Source organism: Lutjanus erythropterus, chromosome 10 (assembly GCF_056507025.1).
Source record: "Lutjanus erythropterus isolate fLutEry1 chromosome 10, fLutEry1.hap2, whole genome shotgun sequence".
NCBI classification, from domain to species: domain Eukaryota; kingdom Metazoa; phylum Chordata; class Actinopteri; order Lutjaniformes; family Lutjanidae; genus Lutjanus; species Lutjanus erythropterus.
In genome coordinates, this window is record NC_139326.1 from 37,478,228 (window position 1) to 37,500,654 (window position 22,427).

Genomic DNA, 22,427 nt, shown 5'->3' on the forward strand with positions numbered 1-22,427 from the left:
GCAGATTTGACATTGAAACTGGGAGTGATTGTCAAAACACGAGGTGTTTGACTCCTTAGAGATTTAAACAAAAGCAGATTCTCAACTGTCAACAATTCTCAACGAGAATCGATTCGAGAAAAGATTCTGCTAACTCCTTGAGTCAGCTGAGAAGTCTCCAGCTTTACTGTTTCCATCTGACACGTTTTAAAACAAGAACCCTGTGAAAGTGTACTAAACATGCAAAGTTACCTACACTAGCACGTGCATGATACAATATTAGTGCTAATGATACATGATACAATATTAGTGCTAATGATACATGATACAATATTAGTGCTAAAAGACCAAAGCTAAAGCTAGCTAACATCTCAGAAAATATTGGTTGAATGGTGACGTACAGCGGGTATATCTACATGATAGATGACAGAAATACACTCTGTAACATGGGAAAAGGACGTGCAGGGACTTGATTAATGCAGCAAATGTTGAGACGGGTCTCCCAGCTAGACCAGTCAGACGACGATTGCAGAAGATAGCTGGGATAAAAGCTAAACTAACCCAGCTTAGACCTGAGACAGCGAGCCAGAGAGAGACGCGTCGTCATCAACCCACTTTGATCCTGCATCAGCCCACATCCTCCTCTTCAAAACCCCAACAGAACAAATGCAGATCCAGTGGTATCTAACAGGTTAGTCTGGAGGCAGTAGGAGGTTAATCCACTCACCACGTGTGTGTTCTTGTGTTTCATGTTTTTGAGAGATGATAAAAAAAGACGCCACTGTGCAGATTCATGAAACAGCGAGTATCGCTCTTCTTGGAGCCTCCTGCACACCTTCAGCATGTAGAGAAATGATTGGGCAGTTGCTGTTTTGAGGCGGGGCATAGCAAAGGGTCAACTGCTGAAGTACTTAAAGGCAGGGCAGAGAAACTAAAGGCTGCTTCACCTTGCTTGGTTTTGATCCTGGGAACACTGAGTTAACCTGGTCCAGCTGATCTGAGGGGTCTGGGTGCTTCATAACGTACAAGTAAATCAGAGATGTATTTAAACCCAAGACCATTTAGAGCTTTACAGACAAGTAATAGGATTTTTCCTTTGAAAAGAGAGATCTAAAGAGATCAGAAAATCCCTCATGGAAAATTGAAATGAAGACTCAAGAAGGAAATAAATGAAGGAAATAAATGCACTACTAAGAGGTTTGGTAATTAGAAAAAAGAAGAATAAAAGCAAAAGAATCAAATATGAAGATGAAAGTGATTCTTATGAAATGGATATCAGTAAGATTCTGATCCTCCCCAGTGCCAGAGATGATTGAAAGCAAAATGTGAAGATCTTGAAGAAGAATCTGAGGATCAAATTTGTGTGTAGACTTTCCAGAAGTGTTGTGCTGGTCACGAATCAAAGCTGGATAAAGCTCAAACATTACTTTACTCTAAATTAATAGTGAATGCCTGAATCATTGCTTGGAAACAAGGTAGTGAGTTATAATAACCGTGGACTGGGGCTGTAAAGCGCTTAACTACCTGTGAAATTAAACACTAAGGTCATTAGCTGGAAACACAGATGGAAGCTTTAAGTCTCACAGCATTGACATGCAGGCAGGCTTCTAGCAAACAGAGTAAATGGCAAAGAAGTGATGGAGGACGGCTGTTGTGTCCTTCTAACCTCTGCCTTGGCCGATACTGTCAGGGTTTGGCATGTTGAAGCCGATTCCCCAGTGATTCCCTGCTAATATGCAGCTTATTGAACTGCGGCGCTAAGCCTGTTTCCTAAATGTCAAGTCCTTCAGTAGCCAATAGAGAGACAGGAAGGGAGGGACGGATGAGGGGAGGGAGGGGAAGGGGAAGAGGATGAGGAATAATGGGGAAGAGGATGAGGAATAATGGGGGGGGATTCCAGTTCACCAGTCACATTACTTAACCCTGTGAAGCATGAAAAATCAAATAATTGCCAGAAAATTACAAAATTACAGTACTTTTGATTTAAAAAAAATAAATAAATAAAAGAAATGTTATTCATTGCTTTTGGAAAATTTGGCACAGTTCACTTTTTTTTGTTTTTTGGGGTTTTTTTTCAAACAGAGAACTTTATTTCTCACCTTGTGGTTGGCAAGAACATTATGATCAATATGAATCTGAACTGGTAAATAAACAAACAATTCCGACAGCAAAGGAATTGTTTTACTGAAAATCAATGAAAAAGACAATTATTAGCAAGTGCTCACTTTGTCTCCGTACTCCATACTCCTCTCTAAATTTATTTTACAGTGACATTTTAAGCTTTAATTAGTTTATTTAACATGATTGAGGGATTCACAGATATTTTTTTATGCACTGGCTGTATCACATTTGATACACACACACAGGATTTTATGATAAAAAAGTAATTCTAAGTTGTTTCAATATAATAAATATTCATATTATATAACATTATAACTGTTATTCTTACTGTAACTTTTTCAAAATTAGCAAAGATTTCCCTGCCAAAAAAGTGTGAGTCGCTTCGTGATGGCAGCCATGTTGGATTTTGCACCCACCGCCTGCAGTACACTAATAATCCACCAGAGGGCAGAAGACATGTCTCTGATTACATTCTAACAGGTTTCACTCAGAGGTCTCTTGAACCCATATACCTCTGAATTGTATAGGGCTTTAGAGTTAAGGGGTTTCTCTCGTTTCTCTATATAAGTATTAATAATAGCATAATAAACATGTTCATTGTAAGCTTATAAGACATATATAATCACTGCTAAAGTGCTGCTATGATTTCAAATATTTCTGTCCATTATTCCTGCTCAGGTGTGAGTGGTGGTGCCACTCCACACCTTTGCCAATTTAATGTGATCTTATTCAAATACTTTGCTTGAATTACAGGCATTTTTAGAAAAAATATTAAAGTGTCTATTTGGAACCAGGTGAAAATAGTCACGTGGCAGCTTTTCAGCTATTTACACTTAGCCCCCTAGGTTAGCTATAAAGAGCATCAAAGTCTCTGTAGAGAAGAAGTTGGGGTGGTTAAATGGGTTAAACGCAGGACTTTCGGGGTTCGAGTCCTGGCCTGGAAGACTGGAGTTTCACTCCTGTATGTTAGTAGAAATTAGTTTCAACTTTACACTTTGTTGACATATTACTTTCAGGGTTTTTTTAATTTCTATTTTCAGTTTTTAGTCACCATTTGGTCAGATTTAGGCCACAAATCAATTTGGTTAGGTTTGAGAAAAGATCAGGGTTTGTCTGTTGTACGATGTGGATGTAAATAGTCACACTGGCTACTCCACACTGGGTGCAAATAGCATTGTTGGCTACATACATCAGGGTGTTTTGTCTGCCATGCCAGACTATATTACACCCAGGTGTAAACAGCCACATTGGCTATTCCATCCTGGGTGTAAATAGCCAAAGTGGTACCACAGATGTTAATAGCCACATTAGCTATTCCACTGCAGGTGTAAATAGCCACAATAGCTGTTCACTTATTGATTTCTGTGTACTTAAGTGATATCCTTCCACATTTCTAGTGATACAATTAAATTCAGCTCATTCTCCCAACATGGTAACTATGATCCATTGTCAACAGAATATTGATTATTGCAGTTTACTGCATTAATCTCAAAATGGAATTGCAAACATTGTGCTCTATATCTAGACTGAACCCCTCCCTCTCTCCTTTCAGTCCCAGGTCCATGTGACCCAGAGGACCTGATCGATGGGATCATCTTCGCTGCCAACTACCTGGGCTCCACCCAGCTGCTGTCGGATAAAACACCGTCCAAGAACATCCGCATGATGCAGGCGCAGGAGGCCGTCAGCCGCATCAAGGTGAAAGCGCACAGCACTCACACACACACTCATGTAGTTTACTGTATGCATGCACACGCTGCTCTGAAGTTAGCAAATTGCACGTATATTTTTACCTGCCACGCTCAAGTTTTTTTGGTTATGAACTGAGCTAATTCTGTAATGATAATATATTTAATGTTTTTCAGATTTCAGCAGATATTCTGGGCAAGAGAGTGACAGAGAGAGCTGAATAACAGGTGTCTCATGCCAAAAAAAAACAAGATCCAAGAGCAAAAATTAGTAATCTGTCCACACAATTTTTTTACACTTTATTAGTAGCAGCTTGTCATTTTTAGCCAGTTAAAATGACTAATGTGGAGGCTGCAGATCATATCAGCTGTCACTAATTACTATGTGAGTAACTTGTGATGATAGTAGGACAAAATTAAACTTGTCTGCTGTCAGGTTAAAATGTGCTCAGCCAAAGATAGTTTATGAGGGAAGACGCTTCACTCTGTAACACCACTGTACAATCAGAGTGGACTGAGTGATTCTGTAGATCCATGTGCACATTGAAATAAACTAATGCATGATGTTTGTGATGTGTATCTTCTTACAGAGGTTGACTCAGTGAAGATTTATTTATTTCATGTTTTTACCTGTGACTGTTTCACTCCTCTCACTCCCGTCCTGTCACATGACCAGGGTCCTCCTGTCCTCAGTGCCCCCCCTGCCACCCCCAACAACCCCACCCTCCCACCATTTGTTCAGTCAGTAGCTGACAGTGATGCAGCATTTTTCAGCCAGTGATAAAATAAAAACACAAATCCTTCATCCACAGACACACACACACACACACACACACACACACACACACACACACAGCAGGAACAGAGCAGCAGTAAAACGTCCAACATCTGTCACAGTGGCAAAGCACCTCAAGGTCCCTGAGCTGAGTTTTGGATCATGTACTCAGTTACATAGTTTGCTCTTTTACTTGTGAGACAAAAAGTGAATTAATAAATTGATTAATGTACAGAACGTCAGAAACACTTTTTTTATCTTCCATGAGAATACTGTTGTTGTGAAGAGGGTGAGATTAGAAATGTATGTGGAAATGTGTGAAAAATATGTTCGCTACGCCTACATTTACTCTTGAACTAGTCTACTGCAGGTGCCAAGGATGAAGATTTAAAACTTAAAGCTTCCTTAAAGTTTTCTTTAACTTTGCACCAATGATTTTGCCTTAATTGGCAGTTTGGATAGTAATAAATCAAACTCTGATAGCTTACAGCTCTCTCTCAGTTCTTGATAACTGGGACTCAAGGGAGTTTTGATTTTTTTCTCTTCAATTATGCTGGAAAATATATTTTAAAAGATCAAAGTCTTCACCATTAAACCCTATAATGTGCCAACCTCCTAGTGATTACATTTTTTATTAAAAAGTTTTTATTAAAGTCATAGTGAGCAGCCATTTTATTTTTTAAAGTGTCTCAGAGTTCTCTTAATGTTAATCAAAATACACATTTTAAAACTATAATTCTTATTTAGCTTTGATTTAGAAGGACTACTTGACATGTTATGGTTGAGACACGTCTGATAGAAATATTTTTTAATGAATTTGTCTAAAAATAGAAAGTTTACCAGTGCTTGAGCAGTATTCCAGCCTTTTTTAAACCAGGAAGTGAGACAGGTGTCCTTAGGGTATAGCTAACCCTTTTTATGCCTGATGGAGCTGATGGATATCTGGATATGTGGGCAAACATTTTGAAGGCTTTTAACTTATTGTTAAATTGTTGTGAATCCTTGTCTGGGACAAGGGTGTTTTCTGGCACAGAGCAAGTTTAGTAATAAAAAACATTAAAGCAAACCACAACATTTCATAAATTACATATATTGCATGTATATAAACTGTTAAAGAATACATTTTTACCAAAGAATTACAATTAAAGTCTTAAAGTCTGTCCCAGCTCTCAAGAACAGGTGCTCTTCAGAGCTGTATAATTGCAAATAATGGGTTACTTAATTTCTTTGTTTATTCAAAAATATTGATTGAAATCATATATTGGGGAGATGTTCATATTGTGAAGGTCTACTTTCCAAGACTGGCTGACAGAAGTGAAAAATGTTCCCCACTTGTAAGATTAGAGGGGTTGCTGTTGAAAGAGAGAAGAAATATTCTTCATGGAGTAACACAACCCACAGCAGGTTTGCAACATCACTGCAGGATGTATTGTGCTATTCTATTGGATGTGGCTAACAAAGATAATGTCACACAGCTGAGTCAAATGAGTTGAAATAGATTTTGTTCTTCCATGTGACCTTGGTAGTACACTTACAGCAACTCTTTGATGGTCAAAGTCTTTCTTGTGGGGTACCACAAGGCTCTGTATTAGGACCACTGCTCTTTTCATTATAAATGCTCCCACTTGGCAATATCCTCCCTGAATTGCATGTAAGTTTCTATTTCTATGCCAATTCTAGTCTCTGAATTTTCTCCACCTCTGCTTCCACCTTTTCCCCCAACAAACAAAACAGAAATCACGATTTTAGGTCCAAAAAAATAACCCCCGCCAAAAAAAGAAAAAAAAATGTGTCAAGCACATCCTTCAGCCTCGTTGGCAGGATCATTCATCCAAATGCATCAGTCAAAAACCTGTCACTTTTGACTCTTTCATTTGACAAACACATGAATGAGATCACTTTCCATCTCCGCCTCATTGCCATAATGTTCACCCGTTTGTAACACAGGCAGACCTCACTGCAGGACAAGAAAAAAACTCCAGCCAGTCCAAAATGCAGGGGCGAGAATTCAGTAGAAACCAAAAAGTGTCAATACGTGTTCTGTCCTCACTTCTCTGGCTCCTCATTTTATTCAGGTCAGGCTACAAACTGCTACTTATTAACCTCCAGACTCTTCATGGACTACCTGGCCAAACTCCTCAGTCCCTTCATTCCCCTGTGAACGCTCAGATCACAGGACGCAGGTTATCTTACTGTCCTGAAGATTAATGAGCACTCCACCGGCCGCAGAGCATTTTCATTTCAGGCTCCACATACTGTGGAATAATTTACCACACTAGGTCAGACAGGCAGACAACAATGAGGCCTGTAAATCCAGACTGAAAACTCTATTTTCACTTACTGACAGCGGAATAATTTAACTTGTACCTTCCTGATCAGTCTGTTCTGACCAGGTATTTTACTGTTTTACCTTTACTGTAATTTTCTATTAATTTATGTATTTAGTTTTAATGTGTAACAATATATTGATTTGTAATTTGCACTACACACGTTTGTGATTTTACTCTTACACTCACGTAAAGTCTACTGTGTAAATGGATCACTGGTAAATATCAATATTATATTTTAGATAATTATTTACTTGGGCATCATGTTTTTGCATTTATAGCTTAATTAATTGCAATAAACATAAAGCCTACAAATGAAAAATGTTGCTATTTTCTGCATTTGGAGTTTAACCATGGCCTTTAAACTGCAGCCGTCAGAAAACTATAATATTATAGAGCTACTTTCACACCAAAACTTAACAAAACAAGACATAACCAACACAGTGTGGCGTATTAAACATATGTACAACATACTTCTACATCATGCTTCAGAAATAAATACAGAATGTCGTACAAGTACAGAAAAATATCTTATTAAGACAAAAAAAAAATATAGGAATATAAATATATGTAACCAAAGTCTTGTGACATTTTTTGAGTTGTAGGATATATTTTTTGTACTTATAAGTCATGCTGTTTTTGTTGTATTTTGTGTTTAAAGCATGATATATTGGAACACTGGTCCCCGACCCAGGGGTCTGTGAAACCCCTTTCTGCAGCCATGCTGGCTCTCCCTGCAGCCGTATCGCTTCTGCCCATAAAGCAACAGGTTTACCCCTGAGTCAGCTCCGGTCATGTGACCTGTTGCCCTCTACATCAAAATAAATCTTACATAAAGGTGGTATATTTTAGATAATTTTTAAAGTTTTTAATCAGTTTTTAATGACAATAAATTTAAACATTCATTTTTACAAGCAGAGCTGTCAGCTTGAGTGTGTGAGTTGAAATTTACCCAGAGTGCATAGAGACAGCCAGCAACTGGACAGCTCTGTTCAAAAGACGAAACCTAAACATCTGTGAAGGGCTGCACAACTGATCAAAATATTAACAATATCTAAATCACAGAAGCTTGAATTATTTCATAAAGGTAAAATGTGTATTGTGTGTATTGTGAATCATACTGTGACTGCAATATGTTTTACAACATAATTGCAATATGAGCACATGACACAGCCCTACATGTGTGTGAAGTGTGATCATAGAGGTTATCCATTGTTACAGTCAGTCTTTGTGCAGTCAGTCCCAGGAGTGTGCAGCTTTTCACACTGACAGGGTACAGGAGCTGGACTGTGCTGCTGTTCAGCTTGTCTGTCTGTTCTGGAGTTAAAGCAACACTGACACCTGCTGGCAGAGAAAGGCTAATGCAGATACACTTGGCCTTTCTGTTACCTTGCATGCCGACATTTCCAGAGGCTCCTACTGCACCGTGCGTGCACACAGTTTTAGTGTGAACAGAAAATGACCAGTGACTGCGGTCCAGCAGTGTGTTGGCAGAGGCTGGCCCGTGCTGGCAGGAGTTATCCTGCTGCCAGATGGAGGTCAGGACAGATGAAGTCCCCTGGTTTCAGCTGTGGGGCAGTGAGAGGGTGAGGGGGCTCTTCCCTGTAACTAATCAGCCCGTCTTTGAGGGCGTGGGAGGTTTAGAATCCCCCTCAGTGTTCGTTTTGAGAAGTTAATCTGGGAACATCCAGGATGACTGCTGTAAACTGGACTGTTCAACTCACTAATCTTGAGATTATCCATTGAATCACCATCTCCACACCCCCAAACATTTAGACTAAATGTTATAGATACAATATTAGCCATGTTCCTGCTGCTAATTGTGGCTGAGTGTTGGCATTTTCTGCTTTGTTCTGGCCCATATATGGCTATCAAATACTCAGAAGTAGTATCAGTACAGTGTACTGGGCCAAATGTGAGCATCATTCATCAGTAGTCTGGCATGAGTCAGAATTCAGGCCTCTGTAGGGCCGAGCGCTTTTGACTTCATGGGCCCTGCATTCTTCTAAAGTCCCTGGTAGGAATCATGCTGAATGCTAAATTAGGACTTAAAACATTCCTGAGTTACTGATGAAGCTTCCTAAACTGACTTTCAGGAGGAGACAAACATGCAGAAGTAAATGTTTTATGACCATAACAGCTGCACCAAGTATTTTTATTAGTAGATTTTCAAGTCTGTACTTTTACTCGTGCTCAAGTATGCATTACACTATGTAATCTACTTAGTTACTTTTAAAATCATGTGAGTCAAGTGAGTACTGAGTACAATTTGAATTAATAGCCAAACCTTTCATCTGCATTTTAATAGCCAATCAGGTGAGCTGATCACAAACGGGCCAAAGAAAACCAGGAGATACAAATGAAACACAAGACAGAACTCTGCAGCAGCAGCAGGTTTGGAGCAGGGATCTTAATGATTAATCATTAATCAATTAATTGCCATTAAGAATTATACCAACTAAAAATGTATTCATGGATATGAAATTGACAGTCATGGCAGTAACTGCACCTCATTTGACATTGTTTTGTCTGGCAGAGACTTTTGTAATGATTAATCGATTGTTAGCATTTTCAACTACTGGTTCAGGAAAACAAAATTTGCAACCCTAGTTTGGGGAGGTGACAGTGACATCAACAGTAACTAATACTCTGAGTAGTTTTTGCAAAGAATACTTTGTATTTTTACATAAGTATATTTCTAACACTAGTACTTTTACTTGTAATTGAGTAATATTTTAGCAATTTAACAGTACTTGTACTTGAGTACAGATTTTCAGTACTCTTTCCACCACTGATAATGACTGTTAGACAAATTTCCCGACCCCCACCATGGGTCAGCAAAGCTTCACAGAGCGGTCATGAGGCCTTGATTTTAAGGGGTGTAAAATAACGTTTCAAAAAAATAAACAGGCAATCTAATATTCTTGCATTTAAAGGGACAATTCATCCCAAAATCAAAAATGGATATTTTTCCCCTGGCTCTATAGTGCTGTTTTTTGGGTGTTAGCTGCAAAGCCTACTTTCTTTCTGCAGTAAAATCTACCAGAACTACTTAATTTCTAATACACAGAAAGTAGTTCCTATATGAAACTCTCACAACAAGGTCGGTGGATTATCTTGAATAACTCGGTCTTGATTTTTGGAAAAAGACACTGCTTTTAAATTTTTCAAATGTATTTTTTGATGCTTCGAGCAACAGAAGCCGAGTGCCATTTAGTTCCATTATGCTGGAGAGAAGGCAGATATCTCCAAAACTCACAGTAAAGAAATCTTGATGGATGAACAGCACCACAGGCCAGATTTTGGGGTGAACTGTCCCTTTAATGCATTTCTTTAAAGACAACTAAATGAAATAGTTATTTTTAAAATTTAGACTGAAGACCTGAACACAAGTTATCTTCACAGAGGCTTCACTCTCTGCTAAACAGCCTCATCCTGCATTTAAAAAGTACACAGTTCAAACAACCAGAGACCTAATACAACAGTGGCCAAGTATCAGGGAGAATAAATGACGGAATTTATAAAAAGAAGCCTTTTAAGTATGTATGATTGTTAAAAAATGAAAAAATACATAATGCAGACAAAGACTTCCTCAAAAGGAAAACTCCTCTCTGATGCAATATTCACAAGATACCATCTGCTCAAAATTCATCCGAATCACTTGTTTTACACAAACTTACTGCAGTCACTACATTCACAATATGTCACTTAGTCGATGATAGAAAAGGAGTCCCTGAAAGAAGTATAGGAAATATAATAATAGATGGTCCTTGTATTATTTATTTCATTTCATACTACAATGGGACTGTGTTATTCAAGAGATATGTTCATATTGTTGTATTTCCCATAACTGGCTGACATTGCAGATGTATCAAAACATTTCCCCACATGTAAGGACAAAACAACAATAAGTCATGTAGCTGAAAGGTGAACAGAGGAAGGGAAGGCTTCCTGCACTACAGACCAGTGAACATTTACAGCATCATCGATGTGTCGTGTGTACAGTACTGCACAATATATGTAAGGTGCATCACATTTAGACACATTGTAAAGCAATATGATTGGGTATGGCAGATAATATTTTCATGCAGCAAAGTCAAATCATCTATTATTTTCAACTGTATCCCTTTATTTTTTTACACTGTGCAAGTGGCCACACTTCTGCAAATTCTTTATCGGTTAATATATATTTATGAGATTTAACATATTTCTTTATTAATCATCTGTGATGCTTGACAGGTTCAAGTTTAGTATTTGATTGAAAATTAAAAACAGGGTGTGGATGAGAGCAGTAATTCATCATGTCACCCACGCCCCGCTTTGGGTGAAAGTCAGTCAGTGGGTGTCAGCAGCAAACTCTTCACAGGTTCATTAATGATGTTACTGAGCAAATGATGAGTGCTGATTGAGTCTTTAGATCAAAATTATTCAGAAAAAAGTCTCAGTGATTGTGTAACTAAAGCTTTTACTGTGTGAACATGGTCCTATTATAAAACAGCTGCATTTAGAATGGAGTTTGGTTCAACAGTACCAACACAGTAAAATAAAGTGTCTTAATAATATTTGAAAAATTACAAATGTATGGAACACAGAGGGGTCGTGAGGCATTCTGGATTTTAAAGAGTATAACATAATTTATAAAAAAAAATATACAGTTGGTCTATATTTCAGAATTTTATTCATTCCTGTGAAGAAAACCAAATGAAATTATTTTTAATGTTTAGGTTACTATTTAAGATCTGCATTAGAAAAACACACAGTTAAAACAAGCAAAGAGCTAATTGATCGATAGTCACATATCAGGGAGAAGAAACCACTGAATTGGTAACAAAAAAAGAGGCCTGTTGAGTATGTATGATTGTTAAAAAATTAAATATATACATACACAGCACAGAGAACTGAATAAAACGTTCCTAAGAGGGAGAACAAAACTCATTTCTGATGTGATGTTCAGGAAATAATCTGCTCAAAATTCATCCAATCACACATTATTTGAAGAGTCGATAAGGTAGTTGTATGTCAGATTCATCCACTTTGATGGAGGCAGACTGAACAGAAGGCTTTCTTTTTTTTTTCTATTTAACAACACTAATTTTTGATCAAGACATAGCATAGTTGCTCACCTGACCTAATAGCTAAAGAGCTATACAGTTTTCTTATTTTCATGCCTTTAAAGTGGCACAGACTTCAGAATTTGTATTGACCGCCAGTCAAATTAGAGTGGCGGTTTTCACCCAAAAAGGAGTTGGGGGTGATGCAGGATGGGCTGCTCTCTCATCCAAACAGGGTACATGACAGCAGGACTCACTTCATCTCATCTTTAGCTCAAACTCTGCCAGATATCCACAGCAGTTATGATGTTCATAACACACAGATGGAGAATTATACAAATGTGAACACGCCTACACAATGTGAACCAAATAACAAACACTGCACGGTACAATGGCACTACAGTAAGGTCCTTATATCTGAGGTACAATGAACAGCCCGTCCCTGTCTCCCCCCCTATGATCCAGTCCGTCTCTCCTGTGCACTGCTCTAACCCATTACTCTCCTGTCTGCTTTATTCCATGCCTGGCAGACGGCCCAGAAATTAGCCCAGAACAGGAAGAAGGTGCAGTACCTACATATCCGTCTCGTCCGCCACACTGCCGAGCACGGCTTCTCTCTCTCCTCTGCTTCACTCTTTGTCTCTTTCTGTGTCTGTCTTTGTAAATCACTGTCCTATCCTTTGTGTCCTCTTCAGTGTTCTGTCACTCTGATGAATTGTTGGCATTTTCCTGAATCCAGCAACAGCAGCCTTGTATTGTTGGAGGTGCTGCTCATTGTTTCGGTCTCGCCCTCGGGTCTCCAGTCCCCTCGCCATTTTTTCATTCCACATCAGACATTTTGTTCCATCCATAATTTGGAACTCTGTAGTTTTTGTCAAGCTGGTTTTGGAGTCCAGTTTGCTGGATGCAGGAAACAGCTGTAACTTTTCTGAGGTCTAACTGAGTTTGTGGTTGTGTGTTTCTTTCTTTGCTGATGATTCTGTATTTGTAGTGATGATATATATGACCAACATGTTCTCACTCCAAACTACTTACTACTCTTCGCTTCAAACTATGATGTTGTAGGTTTCACTCTAGTGTTGCCCATGCAGGACTTAAAAATCTTAATCCTCCAGGCTTAACCATTACACATTTCTGCAACTAGCTAGCTAACATTAGTTTGTTGACATTAGCTATGCTAAGCTAACCAAGAAGGAAACTAAAGTGTTTCTTCAGAATTGAAGTTGAGGTCTTTGTGGATGACAGCAACTTGCACAAATTACACTGGATGAATATTTTTGTGATGCATGTTTTTGTTAAAGTAATGGCGATACTGCCAGGGGAGATAGGCTGTTTCGGAGGGACTGCTGCTGCTTAAACCTTAAATCTTGACTCGTCTCTCTCAAGTGTCCTTTTTACCCACACCAGGTCCATATGTCAGACACACTTTTCATGGGTTAAGAGTATTGGTTATAATGGAATGCAATGGAAAATGTAATCCTTGACAATCTAATTATAATCTAAGTCCCCCTTTTTAAATGTAATTTGGGCAGATTAGAATTACTTTTGTTTACCTACTCCAGATTACATGTAATCTATTACTACCCAACCCTGTTCATACTTTGCCACCTGCCTTTGATGGCACATGAAATCATAACACTACAGAAGCGCCTCCAGATATGATGCTAGAAGGGTAACTACTGCGTCATAGTTTGAAGCACAGGAGCACTAACCAGGCTGCTAAATTGGAAGTGTTGGCAGTGAAAACAGGCTGGTACATCAGTACACAATAACCTGCATCCTCTTGTTTGAGGTCTGGGATGTGAATGTAGGAGTCTGTGTCATCAGGCATTGCTCTGCTGTCAACTAAAGGCTAATGTCAGCATGCTAACATGCTCACAACAACAGTGATAACATGCTGATGTTTGCAGGTAATGTCTACCATGGTCACCATCTTGTTAGCATGCTAACAAGCAATTTAAAAAAGTGCAGCTGAGGCTGATGGCGCTGTTTCTATCAAACAAACTGATGATGGCGCTAGGTGGAAAGTCAGGGGTTCATCAAGGTCAGTAGGATTCATCCTCCGGGGACCATGTGCCAAATTTCATGGATTAAGAATAAGAGATCTGACCACATAACATCAGACTAACCACTCAAAATGTGTGTGCAACACATACGAAACATTCCAGCCCTGTTGAATGTAAAATATGTACACTGACAAGTTTTGTGGCAGAAAAAAGTTCCTCAGAAAATTCTTAAACCAGTCATATCTTCACCAAAATATGTCTAAATGCCCTGCTACAGATCACTTTCTCATCCATAACCATGTGAAGCAGGTACTCTGATGTGATTTGAATGCTATTTTCCCTTTAGCTCAGGCCTCATGTGCTTTCTAGAAAATAGTGCATTGCTGAGCAGATCTTTGAGCTGGATGCTGGTTCATCGAGCTGGACAGTAAAAGAGCTATGACCAAATCAATGGACATGCCTGCTTGTTGGCTGAGATACAAGGAGTGTATTTAGCTGTTTTTCAGCCAGACAGCTTTTATACAAACAATCATTATGTGAATATAGAATATGTAAAGCATAAATATTTGGCATCCAGTTCCCGCAAGGAAGCACCAAGCTCAGCACAGCAAGGACTGATGATAAGAAATAAAATACTGCAGCAGCACCAAGCGACAGCAGAGCTTTAAGGGTTTGGCAGCAGAGCATTGGTTGTTTAATTCAACAAAGAGATATATATATATCACAATGCAGCGGCAGACTCAAACTGCCTGCCTGAACCAGCTCGCAGGCTTTTCTTCACTTTGGAGAAATATATGTGTGTTAAACATATGGCCTGAGGAGAAGTAACTACACTGCAGCAGATTTTTTTTTTTTTTTTACTTTTGTAAAACTTGGAATCCCTGTAATCCATGGATCCAAGTTCACCAAAGTTTTCACTGTGCAAGAAGAATAAAAACACAAAGTTCTTACATCCACTTTTCAAGTATGTGAGTGATTCATACAGATTTTGGGTGGAGTAACACTTAAAAAAAAAAAAAGTCTAGCCACTCAGGGACTAATATGTGTCCACATCATATAGGAAGAGGAGAAGGAGAGGTGTTACAACTTATAGATAGAAATAGATGAATTCATCCAAAATGTTTTATTTCATTTATTGATTTAATATCAACCATAAATAAAGTAAAACCGTCCCTCTTTAAATTGAAGTTGCTGATGCTTTTTATATTAGAATGCCGACACCTCTCCTGTAGTTTGGCACCTTTCACACAAAGTGTGACACAAAGTAGGAAAAAAACTCTGGCTTGAGCTAACATTTATAGTTTATGGTTTTATTTTGCACAACTGAAACACAAAAGAGGCAAAGATGACAAAAAAAGAAAAGCCAGAGGGCTTACTCAGCTCAAAAGTAGAGAAAAATACAGAACAATACAAAAAAATTAATAATAATAGCAAACTAACAATAACAAAATATGTTTGATAGCAACAAGGGATAGTAGTATCCATTTAAAAGCAAAAAATCACAGTCACAATCACATAAAGCGATTCTGGAGAAAGATAGTTGATTGGTCAGCCTCATTCCTAGGTCATCGAATACCATAGCTCAGACAGGGTCAGTATTTGGTAACCCAGGAATGATGCTGCCTTCACTCAGGTTCTTGAGAAGAGTACATTTGAACACAGACATCTCGTGGTATTTGCAACCCTGAAGTGGAAATTATCTGAAAAGCTTACAAGTTGTGAAAAGTTTGCTGATGTTTTCAGAAATTTTTCAGTCGATCATAAGTTAATTTATAGTCATTTTATGAACGTTGATATTCCAGACAGCCTCATCTTTTCATTTATACCTTTGAATTTCCTGTGTTATCTTACCCGCTTTGATAGCTTGCTAAATTGTTAGCCTCTCCAGCTTCTAGAGGCGGTGTTCTAACATCTTAGCCTGTTCTAAGGCACACATAATGTGTAGACGACTTCCAATATCTGAACCACAATCTCACAAGTTCAGTTTGAAGGAACCATGAGACTTAACAATCAACCATCATTCTCCAGAATCACTTATTACACCATTAATTATCCAGGTTAGGAAGTTATACATAAATGTACCTGCTGTATATTCAGACAATACAAAGAATATAAGAAGAGAATGGACAGAAAAATAAATGACTGTATATCAGAAAAGTGAAAGTAATTTGGCAGCTGTTTTATCTTGTATGTTTTCTCTCACTGTGTCCTCTGGTTCTGGTTCTAATGAGATGGTTAGTGACCTTAAACTTCACTCACGCACAAACTAACATTTAGCCTTTTTAATGCTTGCACATATCTTTTATTTAGATTTATTTATGTAAATGTCTAACATTGCTTTGTGTATATGTGTGTGTAGGCCTCTGAGGGTGAGCCTCAGCCCATGACAGAGGTGGATCTCTTCATCTCCACCCAGAGAATCAAAGTGCTCAACGCGGACTCGCAGGTACTCACACAACAAGGATCCTCACATCACCAGCAGTTACTGTTATACATTTACTATACAGCTGGGAAAGAGTGAGAGAAGTGTGATAAACATATCAATAAATGCATACACCCTAAATAATTCTGGGTCATATCATCTCTGCTGGTTTTCATTGATATCTTCCAAACTGAGATGAACCTTTTAGACACAGGGCATCTCAGTCCGTTTCTGATTGCACCATAAATGGATTCGACTTGGCTGTCTTCCCTACAACGAAACAAAAGTTATAGATGATATGAGTTCTCCTTCTCTGACTACCAGGAGACCATGATGGACCACCCTTTGAGGACCATCTCCTACATCGCTGACATCGGCAACATTGTGGTCCTGATGGCCCGGCGCAGGATGCCCCGCCCCGATTCTCAGGAGAACGTGGAGGCGTCAGACCCCGGTCAAGACAGCAAGCGCCAGTACAAGATGATCTGCCACGTGTTTGAGTCTGAGGATGTGAGTCCAACAGCAGCCATATGATGTCTTTGCTTGTCAGCATGTTTGTAATGTTGTAATTAATCAGCTCTAAAGCATAAAACATTTTTCTGAGATACCCAGATAATGCACCAATAAACATTTAATGGTATACCAACATGTACTGTTTTGGTATTGCAATAAATGTTCATGGAAGTATTATCTAGTGTGCAATCATGTGAAGTTATTGAAATTTGAAACATGAAACTTTTCATGTTCGTTCATCTGTTTTTATTTTCCTGGTGTCGCAGCAATACACTGTCACAGACAAGGACTAGAGTTAGCTAAAATGGACCATAAGATAATATAAATATGATTACAGTTATTTTAAAAATGTTAATTCTGCCACCTCTCATCTTTCCTCATCCTGTCCCATAGGCCCAGTTAATTGCCCAGTCCATTGGACAGGCCTTCAGTGTAGCTTACCAGGAGTTCTTACGGGCCAATGGCATAAACCCTGAGGACCTGAGCCAGAAGGAGTACAGCGACCTGCTCAACACTCAGGACATGTACAATGATGACCTCATCCACTTCTCCAAGTCTGAAAACTGCAAAGATGTAAGTAAGACTTGAAGTGAAGCTGTATGAGGTACTATAGTCAGCAACAAAACTTTTACCATTTTAGCCACCTAAAAAATCTATATCAGTTTAAATGTGTTGTTATGGATGTTTCGGGGTCTTTCTTTACCCTTCCGTTCTGTTTTTGTGCAGAGCTGATTGTAAACATGAGTTGTCGCAGTTATGCTTATTACTGTTTATTGTATGTTGTGATGCCTGGGGGATTTTAAAAAAGTGGGAGAGCCTACAAATCCCAGAAGTCCAGTGCTGCAGGGGTCTGGGTGCACATGACGTCCTGCCCGTTTAACTGATAATGATTTCTTTATTTGTATAAAATACATTTTCTGTTGACCCTGTACACAGCAGTACATTGCTTAGCTTCCATACTCTTCTTTGCTTGTCCAAACTTATTATAGGTACACTGACTGTGGATAAGTAGCTCATAAAACCACACTTCAAAAAATCTGAAATATACCTTTAACAGTAATTTGTTTTTTAAGTAAAGCTCTTATACTGCTCAAAATAAAAAAAGGGAACGATCACTTTCCTACTACTAAATAACCACTAAAATACACTGTTTTATATTATTTTTGTATGTGGAAAATTGTATTTGACTTTAAAATGGTTTTGTGTTGTTTCTGTTTGCTTCCAATCTGCCTGCTGTGACCTCAGGTGTTCATAGAGAAAGCAAAGGGGGAGATTCTGGGTGTGGTCATTGTGGAGAGCGGGTGGGGCTCCATCCTGCCCACCGTCATCATTGCCAACATGATGCATGCTGGGCCGGCTGAGAGGTCTGGCAGACTGAACATAGGAGACCAGATCATGTCCATTAATGGGACCAGTCTGGTGGGACTGCCGCTGTCCACCTGCCAGAGCATCATCAAGGTATGACATTATTTTTAATAACAGATATTACGAATGATACTAATTATAGAGGAGCACAGATAGCACAGGGACAAAGTTTGGTAACATTTTATTTTATAGCATGTGCAAAAGACTGACATAACACCATCATAACCATGACTTGATGCCTGTCACGAACATGGAGGAGTCTTTATGAATGTTTATGGCTCTTTAAGTGTCATTCTTAATGCAAAATTGACATTGAGATATGACTTTACAAGACAGCAGGCAGTATTTTATGGAAAGTCCAAATTGTACAACTGTAGTTTAAGTCAATTAAATTATTCATGAAACATTTAACAGTATAATATCACTTAATGACATTTTAATGACTGAACTGACCACATATGGCAATTTCATGTAATGCACATAAATACGCATGCATAGACACATAAATAGTTCCTTTTATATTTATAATTGTTTTCATGGTCGATGTCAAGTTGTCATAACCAAAACACTGACCTTGACCAGGACATAAATATTGGTGCTGAGGGCCAATAAAAAGAATATTTGTCGGGTGGTCTTTATTGAAGGTATAACTGTGTGTCGTCGGTAAAAAAGCAGCGTGACATGCCATGATAGAAAATTACATTGCCCATATATCAGGAAAATAAAATGGGACCTAGAATTAATTTCTGAGGCACCCCAAACCTATCATTGGCTAATGAAGAGACAGGATTGACTATGGAAACAGAACAAGGAGGAAGGAGGAGACCCAGTTTAGGGCAAAGCCAGGAATTCTGACCCAGTATCTCACCCTGCTGATAAGAATGTAAAGGTCAATTGCATCAAATGCTGGTATCTTACATCATCATATGTTTATGCAGTGGTGTGGACATTCTGACATTTCACTAATACCCTGTGTTTTCTTTACATAGGGTCTGAAGAACCAGTCTCGGATCAAGCTTAACATCGTCAGATGTCCCCCAGTGACCACTGTACTCATCAGACGGCCAGACCTCCGCTACCAGCTGGGCTTCAGCGTCCAGAATGGCATTGTCGGTACCACTGTGGTTCTGCTCGACTTTGATGTTAAATAATAATTTGCAGTTGAGTGAAAACTGAAGGCAGAATTTGATTTGTCCCTTCAACAGATTTGTAGCCTTATGCGTGGGGGCATTGCTGAACGGGGCGGGGTCAGAGTGGGTCACCGCATTATCGAGATCAACAGCCAGAGTGTGGTGGCCACGCCCCACGAAAAGATTGTCCACATCTTGTCCAACGCTGTGGGAGAGGTGAGATACTCAACAAAGATATACAACACTGTGATCTGGATCATAGGCTTACTACTTTAAGGACCAGATGAATGAATGAATGAATGGATTTCAGCACTGTGAGGCCACATTATTATTAGAGTTATTATCAGTTGTTACTGAGTTATACTCAGTTGCTGTGCAGAAGAAAACAGCATCAGATGTCTCCTAATTGGCTTTGCAGCAAGGACTTCTAACTGTGCTGTTTGCTTGGTTATAAACAGCAACAGCAGCTACATGACACCCAGAGGTGCATGCCAGAGCACCTAGTGAAAGCAGCTCCACACTTAACTGCAAGCTTTAAAACAGCATCCTGATCTCCCAGTGTAGAGTCCCGGGTCAGAAGAGTTCAAAACTAACTCAGCAATAAAAGGGTCCAAGTTAACCAGATAACTGTTGGTCAGTCTTAAATCATTTCTGTCATTTGGCTGTTGTTGATAATTGACACTAGCTGTGTTTCCATCAAAGCATTTTTTGTGCGCAGTTTGAAGTAAAAAAAAAAAAAAAAAAAACATGTAAAGAGCAAAATTAAAAAAAAACTTCCTCAATTTTGCCAAAAAAAATATTAGAAGCCCTTTTTTAAAAAAAAAATTGAATGTGTGTAATGGGAGTTTGAAACACTTTTTCTGAATATGCTCTGATGTAGAAAAACTCACAAGATGGTCAGCTGGTACTCTTCTAATTATATGCTTATGTTAAGGAGTTGACCCCGAGTAATCGTGTACTGGTAGTGGATGACAACAAGCATTCACTCACATTTTACATTTGGATGGAAACACGACTACTGACATTGAAAATAACTTTGCTGCCTTTAAATGATATGCTTATCTCAATGAATCAACTCCTAATAATCACATAATGGTAGTGGATGAAAACAAGCATTCACTCACATTTTACTTTGCTGTTTTAAACTAAATCAGGTTAACATTTACAATACATTTGAATGGAAACATGGCTATTGACACTGAGAATAATTTTGCTGCCATTTTATTGTATGCTTTTCTCGATGAACCAGCTCGTAATAATTGTATACTGGTAGTGGATGAAAACAAGCATTCATTCACATTTTTTATGCCTCTTTAGGCTAAATTAGGTTGACATTTGCACTATATTTGGATGGAAACATGGAAAATTGACACTGAAAATGATTGTGCTGCCTTTCAATTTATTTTATTTTATTTACTTAACAGGGACAGTGCACAGCTACTTAGCCACACCAGAGTTAGCTATAAACTAATATAATGGTAGTGGATGAAAACAAGCATTCACTCGCATTTCATTTGCTGATATAGACTAAATTTGGTGAACATTTGCAATACATTTAAATGGAAATACAGCTACTGACTTTGATAATATTCTAGCTGACTAAGTTAGTCTAACTCTTCATAATATTTCAATGGCAGTGGGTGACAACAAACATTCACTCACATTTTCTTTTGCTGATTGAGACTAAATTAGGTTGATATTTGCACTACATTTGGATGGAAACAGCTATTGACACTGAAAATAACTTTGCTGCCTGGAGAGCACAGAGAAAGACAGAGTATCAGAAGAACTGTGCTGTTACTGCAACAGTACAAACAGTCGAAGAATCCAGTGGGTTGTCTGTGTTGGCAACAATGACTGCCAACCCTCAGCACTTGACCTTCAAAGGCATTTATGTACTCTGACAAGTCCGTGAATTGAATGCTTTGCTCTGTTTGTCACCATCTCAGATCCACATGAAGACGATGCCAGCAGCCATGTACCGCCTGCTGACCGCCCAGGAGCAGCCTGTTTACATTTAACAAGACAAAGCCCTGACCTCACACACCCTTTAAGTCTCCTGCAATCAACTGTCACTCCCCAAGCCGAACCTCCCCCTCTGCTCAGCCCAGTGCTCATCCTCACCTGAACCCCTCTACCTACAGCTGATGGACTATAGTGAGTTGTTTGCAGGGTTGTGCTGTTGCCCAGCCTCATCTTCAAGTGACAACAACACGGAAACTTAAACTGTCCATCTGTATTCTCTGAAACATTAGTTTGTGTACTTTAACTAAAGGTACAGTTAGTGAAAGGATGTTTACACCTGATGCATTTTTAGCGCCTAATAGTGCCCCAGAATCCTGAAATTTTATTCCTGTAGCGCTGTTAATGTTTTGAAACTCATTTCATACTTGAGAAACATGCTGTATTTCACACTTGGGAAACTTGAGAACACTAAAGTCATTCTTCAGGCTGGGTTGCACCAACAAGGATTAATTTTTAAACCCAGTTAAAGGTAGTTGAGTCTCTTTCCCAGGACGCCAAATACCAATCTGTCCTGAGCACAGCGAAATAATGAGAAAATAAGAAGGTGTGGGTGGAGGGCTGGATGTCTGTGGGTGCAGACGCTGCCACACACTTCTGGTGGATCATGGGTGATGATTGAAGTGATTATTTTTGGACAAATTTATGCACTGTTTTTTGGGAAAACCCTACATAGTTTGCCTTTAAATCATGGCTTAACTTTAACTGATGTCGCACCAAACTTTAAATCTACCTTAAATTTAAAAAAGATTTAACTTAAACCTCTCTAAACTTGTTTATTTTTTACTCTAAACCTAGATTAAATTTAATTTGTGTTGTACTAAAACTATAAATGTAACCCAGTATTGGTATTAACTTTTAAACTTTTAAAATGGCTGCCTTTTTAGATGGATTGAGCAAAATAATCAAGTTTCTTGAAGAAAGTTGAGAGTCAATCTGCTGCACAGACAAATGCATGAGTCGACTAACTAGGCTAGTATTGACTCATTTGTTAGCAAGCTAGCAAACAGTGTAATATTTTAACTGTT

The 22,427-nt window shown here is 38.7% G+C and overlaps 1 protein-coding gene across 1 annotated transcript in view; it reads left to right on the forward strand.

The window, feature by feature from the left end:
• Window positions 1-21,869, forward strand: part of apba1a (amyloid beta (A4) precursor protein-binding, family A, member 1a) — a 46,971-nt gene extending 25,102 nt beyond the window's left edge. The window contains exons 5-13 of the mRNA XM_084729218.1: window positions 3,653-3,798; window positions 12,472-12,504; window positions 16,307-16,393; window positions 16,694-16,879; window positions 17,276-17,455; window positions 18,128-18,340; window positions 19,237-19,356; window positions 19,453-19,593; window positions 21,327-21,869. Coding sequence (XP_084585344.1) covers window positions 3,653-3,798; window positions 12,472-12,504; window positions 16,307-16,393; window positions 16,694-16,879; window positions 17,276-17,455; window positions 18,128-18,340; window positions 19,237-19,356; window positions 19,453-19,593; window positions 21,327-21,398 — 1,178 coding nt within the window. The 3' untranslated portion in view covers window positions 21,399-21,869. The remainder of the gene's footprint in view (window positions 1-3,652; window positions 3,799-12,471; window positions 12,505-16,306; window positions 16,394-16,693; window positions 16,880-17,275; window positions 17,456-18,127; window positions 18,341-19,236; window positions 19,357-19,452; window positions 19,594-21,326) is intronic.
• Window positions 21,870-22,427: the final 558 nt, after the last annotated feature.